At 42.3% G+C, this 14,180-nt stretch overlaps 1 protein-coding gene across 1 annotated transcript in view; it reads left to right on the top strand.

Moving 5' to 3' along the window:
- LOC145413684 (uncharacterized) overlaps positions 1 to 14,180 on the top strand; it is a 106,061-nt gene that overhangs the window by 68,981 nt on the left and 22,900 nt on the right. The window contains exons 11-13 of the mRNA XM_080283339.1: positions 11,306 to 11,422; positions 12,141 to 12,257; positions 12,506 to 12,616. Of these exons, the coding sequence (XP_080139465.1) occupies positions 11,306 to 11,422; positions 12,141 to 12,257; positions 12,506 to 12,616 (345 nt within the window). The remainder of the gene's footprint in view (positions 1 to 11,305; positions 11,423 to 12,140; positions 12,258 to 12,505; positions 12,617 to 14,180) is intronic.

The raw sequence follows: 14,180 nt of genomic DNA, 5'->3' as shown, positions 1-14,180 counted from the left end.
AATTTACAGGAAAATCCAACCTAACAAGTCAATCTCAGTTTAAATAATATTATAGCCAAATATACACCTTATGTCAAAATATGTTAGACCTTCCTCTTTTTTCCCGTCGGGATACTACGTCATCCTACCATGCAGGCACAGTCATGGCAATGAAAATATGCTAAGTATTTACACATTTATAATATAGTTGTCCACAAAGATTAAATCCAGCAGCATTTAATTTATCAATAATATGAATTATTAACGAGAACTAGAACTAAATCTCTGGGTTAATAATGTGGTTGAATTAGTAATATACGTTCTCTGAGATTTTCCTCTGTTTTCAACAGGGACACCTATATCAAAAAGGAAAGGAGTGCAAGTACTGCTAAAACAAGAGCAAGAAGCACGTAAAGAGAGAGGTTAAGAGGAAAAAGGAGGTTAATGATGATTTAAGAAGAAAAATGAATGGAACTACTCTGAAAATAGGAAGTTATTCTGGAAAGAGGTGCGGAAATATAGTAGTGAAAGCGGAAAGAAATGTGATGGTATGAAGGATGCACGTGGTAGATTATTAATCCATGGAGATGAAGTAAGGACCAGATGGAAAGAATATTTTGAAAGATTGATGAATGGAAATAGAGAGAGCAGAGCGACTGTCAACATGATTGGTTTTGGGGGGGGGTGCAGAGAAGGAATGCAGTGCCAGACGTGATGCTCACACAGGTGAAGAGTGCTGTGAAGCAGCTGAAAGATGGGGAAGCAGCTGGGGTTGATGAGGTGTATGCAGAAATGCTTAAGTGTAGTGGAGAGAGTGGAAAGAAGTGCTTGTTGGAGATATGTAGGAAGGCATGAAAGAGTGAAACTGTGCCTGCAGAGTGGAAAAAGGCTGTGATTGTACCCCTGTACAAAAATAAATGTGAACGAAGTGAGTGCAAGAATTATTGTGACATAAGTTTATTGAGTGTGGCAGGGATGGTATATGGAAGAATTATTATAGAGAAAGTAAGAGAGATATCAGAAGGCCTAGTGAGTGATGAACAGGGTGGCTTTAGGAGTGGTAGAGGATGTGTGGATCAAATATTTGCAGTGAGACAGATAGCAGAGAAGGCTTGTGAGAAGGACCAAAAGGTGTTTATGGCATTCATGGATCTGGAAAAAGCATACAACAAAGTAGACAGAGAGGGATTGTGAAAAGTTTTGCACATGTACGGTGTAGATGGTAAGCTGCTAGGTTCCGTCAAGAGTTTTTATGATGGTAGCGAAGCATGTGTAAGGGTTAATGGGCATCTAAGTGAATGGTTCACGATCGGCGTAGGCGTCCGACAAGGTTGTGTGATGTCCCCATGGTTGTTCAATATATATATGGATGGGGTGATGCGAGAAGTAAAAACACGAGTAATGGAGAGAGGGATGGCACTGGTAATGAATGGTGCTGGATGGAATATCTCAAATTTGTTGTATGCTGATGATGCAGTACTGCTTGCAAGTACCGGACAAGAATCCAACAAACATTAATCATTGGCACAATAACGGCACAATATTGGTTTTCCTGTACATCAAGTACTGGCCCGATACGTCTAGATTCGACTCTCAGTAACGGGCCAATGTAAATCCATTATCCGTTTGCACCCCTGCCCATTAACGGCAATGTATCAATCTGGTTATGGGCCAGTTATTGTCTTCCATTATAGTTCCAATATCCAATATAGATATTTAAATTATTGCCTTCATTTTTTTCATGGAGCTCACCCAGATTTCATTAATTTGCCAAGACCGTATGATATCAAGCCAGGCTTTTCATAATTCCTGCACTGCTGTCAAGCGATGAATGTCTGAAATGAGAGAATTTAAATTACTTGTATAAGGGGCTTTCGAACCTGCGTCCTCACACGCCGGCACGCTGCCCACTGCACCTTCAGGGATCCTTACCTTCAATTGACAAGTTTAATAATTATCTCTCTCTCTCTCTCTCTCTCTCTCTCTCTCTCTCTCTCTCTCTCTCTCTCTCTCTATATATATATATATATATATATATATATATATATATATATATATATATATATGTACACGCCCCTCTCTGCTGTACTGTATATGTGGTTCTGGGGAGTGTAAATGAAATGCCTCATTAACATAGCCTGTCTTTTACATTTTATTTTCACTTAGCTCAATGGCAGAATAAGACGACAATAGGGCTCTAACTACATCCTATCTATCTTCGATCGTGACTGTCAGCACATTCTAGTGCATTAGATTCTGTTATAACGCATTATTCAAGAAAGAAAGATCCCAATTTAATAGAAACAGCACAGCAGAAACAATTATCCTTATAGTTGAAGCTAACAGTTCCATAAAATATTAGTATAATAAATATTTGGTTTTGGAATATTCTTCCATTCCAAATATTGACATTTTGTTGTTCTTATATGTGAGAATATGGTCTGTGATGAATGGTATTTAACTTTATGCATGATACTGCGTGTTGATAGTAGCTTTACAAGATTAATAAGACAATATTTATATGAAATAAGCATATAGTTTCTAATATACAGTCGCTGAACGAAAATAAAAACAGGAAATATTTCCTCTCAAGCCCATGGAGGCAGGATGACATGGTGGTCAAGTAGATACAGGGATGACTGGCTCGATGTAATGATGCAGGTTCGAATCCTGGTCAGTGTAATATATATATATATATATATATATATATATATATATATATATATATATATATATATATATATTTAAGAAGTCGTCTTTATGCTTATATTACACGAGAGTGTATACAGGTAAGCCATATCCATTGATTTCGGTGTTTGGTATTCACTGCTGCCTGATATTGATGATCACATACTGTGCCAATAAAGATCCAATTCCTTAACATCCAATATCTTGAAGCATGTATTGGGCCAATATGGAACCAGATCATGCATGCCAATATTCTCTGATAATGTAAATCGTGCACTAGGCCGATACAAATCCATTTCCTGCATTCCATAATCCGTTATAATCATAATGAATCCAATATTTTCCAGAATCGGGCCATTACTCATATGTTTGTGGGGAACTTGGTAGGCTAGTGCAGAGTTTTGCTGATGTCTGTGAGCATCGTGCCTTGAGAGTAAATGTAGAGAAGAGTAAAGTGATGGTTAATGAGAGAGAAGGTGACTCCCAGTGTGATGTTACAGTGAATGAAGAGAGACTGGACCTGGTGAGAGAGTTCAAATACCTGGGTACAGTGATAGAAAAAGAAGTTGAATGTAGAGTGACAAGGAAGAAAAGTAGCTGGTGTAATGTAGACCTTGATAAGAAACAGAGGCTTGAGTGTTGCAGCTGCACAAGCCTATGTGATGGAGTGTTAGTGCCAGCTTTAACCCCTTAACCACAGGGAATCACTTTCGTGACACTCGGGCGCAATGGATCATACCGTGGGGCGTCACTTTTGTGATTCTGTGTTATTTTGAATTCTCCCGGACTTACAAGTGGTGGCTTGTATCATCTGTCAGTACTGCCAATCCAACACTAGTCAGCACTCCTAATCTCATCTGTACTCCCATCCATTGTTGACAGTTTAGCCATATTTCCCCGTTCTTGACTCCCCTCCCTACCTCTCCTCCATTACCCTCTCCTCTCGCCTGCCTGTCCGTGCTGCACTAAGCAAATCTTCCCTGGAATTTTCCACTGATGTCATCCATTGAAATAAGCCCTATGCCCTATTCTTATACAAAATAATATATACAAGAAAGAAATAAGGTAAGTGATAGTGCCATACACCTGGAATTGGCTAATTATCATCTGACAACACTTCACGTGCACTCGTTCGCTAATTTCCCCTGGTAATTTCCCCTTGAAATATGCCATATAATCTATTCTCGTAATAAAAATATATATATGAGAGGAAGGGAGAAGCCTAAGTGATATTTACATTCACCTGGAACTACCTATTTTTTTTATGTATTGTGATTTCCTACCAATCATTTCATGACATGTAAATTAGCAGCTGTCACCCTATTGACATTGTCAACCCTTGCCTTCCCATATACGCCACGGGAATTAGTTCCCTGTCGTCCTCTGAGGTGAAACCATGTCACACTCATGCCCCACCATTTCCGCCACTTCTGCACCCATTGCAAAGGGCCCTGTGACCTCTACCCCTAGAAAAACTCGTGTGGGAAGCAGTAAAGGACTTAGTGACTCAGCAGTGGAACGTGAACTGGCAGAATTATCTATGATAATGATGGATAGTGACTTTGATCCTTCGGGTGAATCGTGTGATGAGCCTGGGGAGGAAATCGTTACAGAAACTCCTAGTACGAGTGCTTCAGTGTCCCAAGATATCCCTAGCTCCAAGGGAAAGGAGCCCTTAGTGCAGCAAGAGAAGGAATTTGGGAAGGGAGTGAAAAGGTGGTGGGTTAGCCCCGGAAGAATGACCCTGCGTTACCCAGCCCACCATGAGTCCCGAGGTGAATCACCTCCCAGCTCCCCCAGACCCACATCACTAATTTCTTCCTCATCTTCAGCGGAATTTTCTCCTGAGTCTTCGTCGTCGGAATCTCCATCAACACCTACAGTGAAGGCAGGCCATAGGGGACGAGGTAAATCCCTGACTCGTAAAAGTAGAGTAGCTGCTAGTGCTACACGGCAACCTTGGGTCAGTGAGAGTGACCTTAAAACAGCCCAGTCTGCCTTACAATCACCCTCCACCCTCACCCACCCTACACCGCCACAACAGGGAATCCTGGACGCCTTCATGTGGACGGAAGGTTCCAATTTCGTCCCTGAACATCTCCATTTCGATGAGAGTTCCTCAGGGATACAGCCTGCGTTCACTCTTGACGAGGATGATGAGTGTTTGGACTTCCTTTTGGCCTTCCTCGATGACGAAGTCATGCAGCACATATGTGATGAGACTAACAGGTACGAATCACAACGTGCTGCAAGTGGTGAAGGTGCAGCGAAGATGCAACAGTGGACCGTGCTGGGAGTGCAGGAACTATATGTGTTCTTCGCCCTCATGCTTCTCATGCCACACTCAAAGAGCATGAGTTGGAAGAATACTGGTCAATGGACCCCCTACTACCCTCACCCACCTTCAATAAGTACATGGCCAGAGATCGCTTCCAGAACATCATGGGAAACCTGCATTTCGCCAACAACGATGTACCTTCCCAAACCGACCCACTTTGGAAGATCCGGGAGATTCTGAGCAGAATGAAGGATAAGTTTATGTCATTCTTCCACTCCTTTCAGAAGGTTGTCACAGACAAATCCTTGGTTTTGTTCAGAGGACATCTTAGGTTTGTACAGTACATTCCAAGCAAACACCATCACTTTGGAATCAAGTTCTTTGTACTGTGCGATTGTAAGACAGGGTACATCCTTTACTTCATCATCTATTCAGCCAGCACTGTCGATCTGGACAAAACACACCCTCTTGGCTTCTCAGGCTGTGTAGTGAAAGTGCTGCTTGAAAGGTATTTTGATGGGAATCAAGTGCTGTATACTGACAACTATTATACAGGACCGAAACTTGATAAATATCTTTCAGAGCACGGCATCAGCTCCTGTGGCACTGTGAAGAGCAATCGTGCCCACTTCCCCAAATTGTCAGAGGCAGGAAACTCACAGCGAGGAGACGTGCACCTACGCAAGCCTGAGAAGATGCTGACAATATGGTGGCATGACAAGAGGGTCGTGCACATGCACACCACCGTACACAAGGGGGAAATGAAAGACAGTGGGAAGGTCGACTGTAGGACAGGTGAACCTGTGAGGAAACCTGATGCTGTCATCGACTATAATATCAACATGCGGCTGGTGGACAAGTCCGACATGATGATTGGAGAGATCGACTGCCTCAAGAAGAATACTAGGTGGTACAGGAAAGATTTTCTGCATCTCATTGATATGACGATGCTGTACGCCTTCATCCTGTACAAGATGAAGGTAAAGCCACCCAAGTCCTTCTCCCTGAGGTTGTTCGCCAGGACTTGTGTTCAGCAGCCGCTTGAGAGATATGGTAGGGTGACAGCAGCAACTCCAAGGCACCATGCTATAAGACTTCCCGACAGACTTGAGCAGAGGGCGTACATAGATCGGCACAGACTGGTGCAAATGCCTGCCACAACGAAGAGGAAGGCTGCGATCCGCAGGTGCCAGGTGTGTGCACATACCACCCGATGCACACCTTAGCACAAACGCACCACTTGGCACCCCTCTGCATTACCTGCTTTTTTTATTACCACAGCCTGAGGCAGTTCTAAAAGTGCAAGTGGAAAATGTAAATAATGTGTAAATAATATGTAAATAACAAGTGAATGCAATGGATGTAAATATGATGGAACAGTGTAATATAGTTTTATAAGTTACTGCAAGTGACAGTGCATAACATAGTGTACGTAAAATAGAAGTGTAAATATTGAAAATACAATAGAAAATTTAAATAGAAATGTAAATAATTAGTAATATAAGAATATGAGTACAAATACTTGAAGTTATGACAGTGAAAGTGAAACCTTAGCTCTCTACATATTTTACTGAAAGAGAAATTGAATGCCTACAGTGACAATAAACTACTATTACTGAAGGAAACTAATGGATAAAGACTGCATATATATATGTGTTATATAGTAATAGGAATATAAAGTGTGAGTGTTTTTATGAATAATAAATGACAGAATACCAGCGAGGAACGAGCGCAAGTGGGAGGCTCATACACGCTCGTAATTTTCATTGCTTTCACAGTGTTTTTTTTTTTTGGAGTATGGATTCCAAACTATTTGAAAATCGTAGAATAGTGTGTCTAGTGATAATATCAGGCTGTGGTAATCATATTATGGGTTGTCGGGAAGTGTAAAGTGGAGACTTCGTTACCCAACTTCAGAGGTCTCCACAAGTCCTACGGTACTTGACGAAGGCTCAACAAACATCCCAGGAGAAAGCTGAAGGTATGTGCCATAAACTTATTTAATTATAATATTCTAGGACTAATAACTGATTTTTGGCAAATATTTTTAGAAAGTCTGTCGGAGCACGAATATCCTAGCGGTGCACGCAAGTCGTGCCAAAACAACCCCGCGGTTTAGGGGTTAACTTACGGATGTGAGACTATGGTGTGGCATGAAAATGAAAAGTTAAGCGTGAGAGCAGTGCTGAGGAATGTATATGGAGTGCAGAGGGTGGATAGGATACGAAATAATGTGATTCGTGAAAGGTGTGGAGTGAAGAAGTTGGTGGGCACCAGAATCGAAAAGAGTGTACTGAGATGGTATGGTCATGTGGAGAGAATGGATAACAATAGAGTGGTGAACAAGGTATATCTGAGTGAATTTGAAGGAGGGAGGAGGCAGGGTAGGCCAAGGAGAAGGTGGAGAGATATGGAGGATGAGTGTGTGAGGAAGAAAGATTTGGAAGTCAGTGAGGCTAGGGAACTGACAAGAGATCGAGCTAGCTGTATGAATGTTGTGAGAAGTGCATGATCAGGGATTTTGGCACCCTTATTTAATGTGGCAGCATCTGAATTTACTCAATTGGATACTTTTATGTGAAGCTACAGAACATGGTGAATGTTTTTTGGCGTATCCGATAGAGCCAGGATTCTGGGGGCTTGAATGATGAGTGAATGGAAGCATCGCCCATTGGACTGGGCTAATTTGGACTATCTGGACATTGCTACTCCTCACCCTGCCCTTAGGTGGGAAAGGAGGTCCAGATGATGATGATGATGAAAAATAATACGATGTATCATGTAATGTGACCCCTTGCCAGCAGATCTCTCCACAAATCTCAAGAACCCTGTTCTGTGGCCTTTCTAGCTTACGCATCTAGACCCAATTGTTCTCCACCATTCACAGTTTCTGGGATAGCTGTTAACTCAAGGGGCACCAGGTTATCAATGGTTTTTATGTTGATATGTCCTCTATATTCAATTTTTATAAGTCTCAGCACTCCCTCCGAATTTGGGTGTGTGGAGATGACTTTAGCTAATGGCCATTGGGATCTTGGTTGGTCTGTTTTTATTAACCCCTAAAGCACTAACAGGATCGATCAATCCATTTTCAGGATTATGCTAGATGCTGAATGTGATCAATAAAAACTGCGGACGCTAGGCTTCGGTCCGATTGTGACGTATATCAATGCAAACCAATGAGGACTAAGTTCTGAGTAGGGAGGGAGGAGGATCCTGGCCCCTACCCATGGAGAGGGGTGGTGATTCCCCCTCTGCCCTCTTGCCACCTTCCTCTACCCCAATAACTTTGTTCCCTCTCCCCCTCCCTCACCTTTGACCGCCTCCTGCTCCCTCCTTCCCCCTCCCCCACCATCCTCCATCACGCCACTGTGGTTCCCCTTCCTGTCTCCCTGGAGAGGGTTATATCCCCCCTACCCACCTTCCACACCCCTGTACTCCCTCACTGCCTGTCCTCTTTGTCCTGTGGTGTCTGTCTCCCACCTCTATACCCCTGTACCACCCCTCCAGGCCTCTCCCCAACCCACCCCCACCCTCTGTAGTATGCCGTCGGCTTACCTCCCCCCTCCCCTCTGTCTAGAGTATTATACGTCATTGTTACTATTCATGTTGTGTGTTTTCATTCAATACCAGATTATTGTTTGTGTAATTGCATACGCCAGTGCATGAAACATAGAATGTAGTTTTTATCATGTACGGTACGCTTCTTATTTTGACAGCTACAAAGCTATGAGGGAAGGGGATGGGGGAAGGGAAGGTGAGGAGTGGAGAAGTGTTGGGGGGGAAGGGTGTTGAGAGTGAGTGAGGAATACCGACATAATTATTTTGCATGGTATTGTTTGAAAAAAAATGAGCTGGAAAATTCTGAAGAGGGGTAGGGGAGGAGGGGGGTAGCTCTAGCTTTTTTTTCTCTTGAAATTCTTACAGTTACTTGATTTGACAGCTCTAAGGGGAGGGCATGGGGGAAGAGGGGTGAGGGGAGAGGGGATGGTGGAGTGTGTAACACCAAGAAAAAGATTTTGCATGCTTTTGCTCTTTTTTTTTTTTTTTTTTTTTTTTTTTTTTTACAGCTACACAGCTATGAAGGAAGAGGATGGGGGGAGGGAAGGTGGGGAGGGGAGAAGTGTTGGGGGGGAAGGGTGTTGGGAGTGAGTGGGTAACACCGACATAATTATTGTGCATCCTATTGTTTGAAAAAAAAAAATATATGCCTGAAAATTCTGAAGGGTGGGGGTAGCTCTTGCTTCTTTTTTCCACTTGAAATTCTTACAGCTACTTTTATTTTTTTTTTTATGCATTTGACTCTGGGCATAGGTTTCACAGCCTGCTCCCAAGGCCCAGTAGTCCTCCTACATACCATACACCTCTACATGTCACCACTTCGGCGCTAACACCCACCGTCCATATTGGATACATGCTAGGGCTGTCTCATACAGGACTGGTGTATTGGTATTAGCGGGGGTATTTTTACGACATGTCAGTAGGTCTTCTGGTAGATCAGTAAAGTCTGTTTTTATTAAACTGAAATCCTTAAACTGTTCCCTGCCCCAGCGAGGATTTGAACCTGGGTCCGGTAGGACTGCAGCCCACCTCTCTACCGACTGAACTACCGCCTGACAGCTCTGAGGGTAGGGGCCGGGGGGGGTAGGGGTGAGGGGAGAGGGTGCTGTGTGAGAAACACCAAGAAAAAGATTTTGCATGCTTTTGCTCATTTTTTTTTTATTTGGACAGCTACACAGCTATGAGGGAAGGGGATGGGGGGAGGGAAGGTGGGGAGTGGAGAAATGTTGGGGGGGAAGGGTGTTAGGAGTGAATGAGGAACAACGACATAATTATTGTGTATGCTGTTGTTTGAAAAAAAAAAAATGATCTGGAAAATTCTGAAGGGTGGGGGTAGGGGGTGAGGGAAGGAAGAGAAGGGGGTGATGGGAGTGGGTGAGGAAGGTCATGGGACGGGAGGAATGAGGGAGGGATGGGGTGGGAGCTCCTAGAAAACTGGAGTCGCCCCTCCTGGAAGGGTAACTTTTCATCTTTGACGGGTTATACCTCATGAACTAATTGGTCTAAAATGCTCTGGTTTGTGGCATGTATGTAAATTCAAGCTCTAAACCTTGGGCTTAAAACTTTTTACTTTTGTATGAGTCAAAAAAAAACAGCTCCATATACTGTACAGGATTTCAGGGACGTTCGGTCGATGAAATTGCGTATCCTAGGGGTTAAGACCACATCTCCTATGTTTATGGCTAAATCTTTGCTGGCAGCCTGAGCCCCATAAAACCTCTCTTTTAGGTAGATAATCTTCACGCCAATGTCTCTTCCAGGTGTCCAGTACTTTTTTCAAACGCTGATATCCCTCATGCAGATGTTGTCCTAGTTCATTATTCTCTAGCGTGGAATCATATACTTCCTCCTGGATATCCACACAAGGCACTAGATGGAGCTTTCTGCCATACAGCATACTCGTATGAGCTGGTGTCAAGGCTTCAGTTGATACACTAGTATCATCCAGATAGATTAAAGGTCTATCATTAATTCTAGCTTCAGTTTCAGTTATTACTGTTCTCAGCTCCTCTCTAGTGATCTTAGTTCTGTGTAAGGTTTTCCTAAGGCAGTTCTTCACAATAACAATTATTCGTTCAGTAAGTCCATTTTGCCATGGTACTCTAGGAACTATGAACTGCCGGGTACAATTTCGGATTCCTAGCATCAACTTAACCTTTGGGTCATTCATTATGTTTAAAATTGGAGGTGATGCTCCAACGAAATTGGTTCCGTTATCGCATACTAATTTACTAGGGCAAGACCGTCTAGCTCCAAGTCTTCTTAATACATTCAGGAATGTCTCTGAACTTAAATCTTCTGCCATTTCTAAATGGACTGCCCTTGTGTAGGTGAAAGCAAACAAACATACGTACACCTGATGGGGAATGCCCTCACCCATAACAGTTATACAGTCACCCATGTGTAATCAACTCCAGTTACTTTGAAGGGCCGACTTATGTTTACCCTATCCTCTGGTAAAGCAGGTGGTCCTGCTTCATTAATTCTTTGTCCAAACAAATCTCATACAAAGCTGCATGGGAATACCTCACATCTATAAGAAAACTGCAAAAGACTTTTATGCAGAGTTTCAGCAGACCTGCATTTTTGAAAGCTAATTAAAAATGACAAACACAGCTTTCATAAGCCAGTCAAATATACCTTTGTGAACTCTAGGACTAATACCTTTGTGACTGATTCATATGACTGACGAAATATCAAACATTTTTTTAGAACACGTTTTGTTGTATCACCATCCAGTCATGCCTCTGATTAAAGCCTCTAGTTCATGTCCACACCTTGCGATGTCGTCACCCACAGGAAGGATGCGATGCTGAGGAGTTCCAGTGTGCCAATGACAGATGCATCCCTGCCTCATTCAGGTGTGACGGTGACAATGACTGTGGTGACCAAAGTGACGAGAATGACTGTTCGGTGGTGAGATTTTCGTTGTTTTTTAGAAGATGCACTTTACCTCACATTTTAGTGTGCTGTACTGAAACTCCTATATACAATAATTATTAGAAAGATTATTATCTGGGATGAAAACAACACGGAAACGCCTTCAAAGACCCTACTTTGCAAAAAGCCCAGCTTTACCCCCAATCTTATTTCTCTTGAATGTTAAGAACATTGATAGTTGCCGATTTAGTGATCTGCTTGAGTATTTTCATCCTATAACCTGTGATGAAAATATTAAAAGTATTTTTTTTACATAATGGTACTATAAAATAACGTACTTCCTCTTCCAATCTTCCCCCTTTAATATGCAAGGATTGGGTGAATAATTTCTCACCTTCCCTTGAAATAATCGAATAACATAGACAGTACAGATCCAGAATATGTCAAACTATGAACATTTGTTTGAGTAGGGAATAAAATAGTTCTTCATGCTTGCTTGCTCATAACTTTCAGTTCAAGACATTGTTATGTCTGCATTCTTAACCCTCTACATCAGCGATGATTTCTTCAAGCTAAATGCAATTGTTTGGCGGTAGGCAAAATAATATATCTAATGAGTATTTGCTAAATAAAGTGTTATGTATTTTTCATATATGAGTAATTTTCATAGTAAAGACATGTATTATTGCACCTCTTTGAACTTCAGACTACACATTCCAGTGCCCAACTAGACATGCGATATCTCCACCCACAGATTCAGTGTGATGATAGTGAGTTCCGGTGTGACAACAACAATTGCATCTATGCAGCTTATAAATGTGACGGCGACAATGACTGTGGCGACAACAGTGACGAGAGCAACTGTTCATCGGTGAGTAGCTTGCTCAGTTGCCTTGATATTAACCATGTTCATCCTGCAACTCTCTATCAGCAGGCATCTATCGTTTCGCGGTAGGCAAAATAATATACCTAATGAGTAACTGCCGAATAAAATGTTATGTATTTTCCATATATGGGTAATTTTCATAGTAAAGCAATGTATTGTTGCACCTCTTTGAACGTCAGACCACACATTCCAGTTCCCCACCAGAAATGTGATATTTCTTCCCACATTTTCAGTGTGATGCTGGTGAGTTCCGGTGTGACAACAACAACTGCATCAACGCAGCTTATAAATGTGATGGTGACAATGACTGTGGTGACAACAGTGACGAGAGCAACTGTTCGTCAGTGAGTAGATCGCTCAGTTGTCTTGATAGTAAATATTTTCTTCCTGCACCTCTTTCAGCACGCACCTATTTCTTCATCTCCCACATTTGCTCATAAACAACCATGCCTCAGAGAACTATTTACTTGACTATATTTTTCTCGATAACAAGTGTTCTCATTTTCTTCTTGATAAGGTTGTAAAAACCATTCGGTTGTAGTTCCATGAAACTGCGTGCCATGTCTTGCCCGAGTGCTGACGTATCGGCAATACCGACTCGTTGGCAACTGTGCCTATTATAATGGTGAACAAATACTGTGACTGTTGACAACAGATGTGAGTGCTTTAAGAGCCCATTAAGTCATCCCTTTTTTTCAGATATTAGTGTCTAGTTCTCTGTTCTTCTCCCCCCCCCCTCCCTTTTTGACTGGTGTATTTCGTAATAAATGCACTCGTGTCATCTGCAAACTATTAAACCCTCAGAGCTTTCCACGTTAAATACCTGGCTGCAAATTCGAAATACTGGAAATTAAATATGTGAAGTAAAAGTGCCTGCCATGTCATCATTTGTGTGGTAATTGTGTGAGGGAAGGGAAGGTAATAGTATGAAAGGAGGAGGGAGACAGGATATGGCTGTAAGATGCAAGAGAAGTGGAGTGTCATGAAGTCTGTGACATTTAGTCTTCCCATTCCCTCTGGTACCTTGCTAAAAACTTTTGCATACCTTTGCATCACCTTCATACTTTCCCCTATTCCCTTCATGTGGTTCTTTAGCTATATCTTCTACCGATAAGGTCGAACTCCTTGCCCAGAGATACTCCCCTATTGCAATTTTGTTGATTATGTCCCTGTTTCCTTGCATCTCCTTCCTCCTCCAAATTCCCTATGTCTATCATCAAAATTTCTTTAAACGATGTATGTGCCCCCTCACTTGCCTGATGGGATCCCTCCATGTTGTTCTCAATATTTGAATTTCTCTGCTGACACCTCGCGCAGGGAAACCACCGTACATCTTTCTCTTCTTTCTTTAAGTCTGGCCTCTTTCAGCAAGTTTGGAAGAAGGATGACTTTCCAAATTCCTACTTATCGCCTAATTGCTTCTGTGTAGTGTAGTACTGATTTGTGGGGGGGAGGAGGGGGACCTTTCCACATACAGCTCTTTTAAACAGGGCGGAATCAAAGCGTTTTGCCTCATCAGCTTTCTTCCTCTTATTGTCTCCCTTCAGCCTGTTTCTTTTGCCACACTGCCTCTTTTACTCTTTACTCCAGTTAATCCAATGGTCACTGCTCTTCTGAGCTGTCTGCTTTCATCCCTTCACCATAACGACAGACACTAATTATCTGTCTTGCAGCACGCTATCACCCATTTTCTATCTCACTCTCTACTGCAAAATTTAATCGATACTCTTAGTCATTCATATACACAACAGGTCACCTCTGGAACTGCCTGCCTCAGTCTGCATTTCCCTCTGCCCATGACCTCCAGTCTTTTAAACCTAATGTCCCCAGATATCTCGACAGGAACATAACATAAATCTGGTTCTTTGTTCAGGTTTCATTTGGAAAACTTTTTATGAGCTTTTAGTC

The sequence above is a fragment of the Coenobita brevimanus genome, chromosome 97, assembly GCF_032717465.1.
Source record: "Coenobita brevimanus isolate Jiangsu-jjx chromosome 97, ASM3271746v2, whole genome shotgun sequence".
Lineage (NCBI taxonomy): Eukaryota > Metazoa > Arthropoda > Malacostraca > Decapoda > Coenobitidae > Coenobita > Coenobita brevimanus.
Note: the sequence above shows the minus strand (reverse complement) of the source record. Positions and strands in the feature narration are given on the sequence as shown.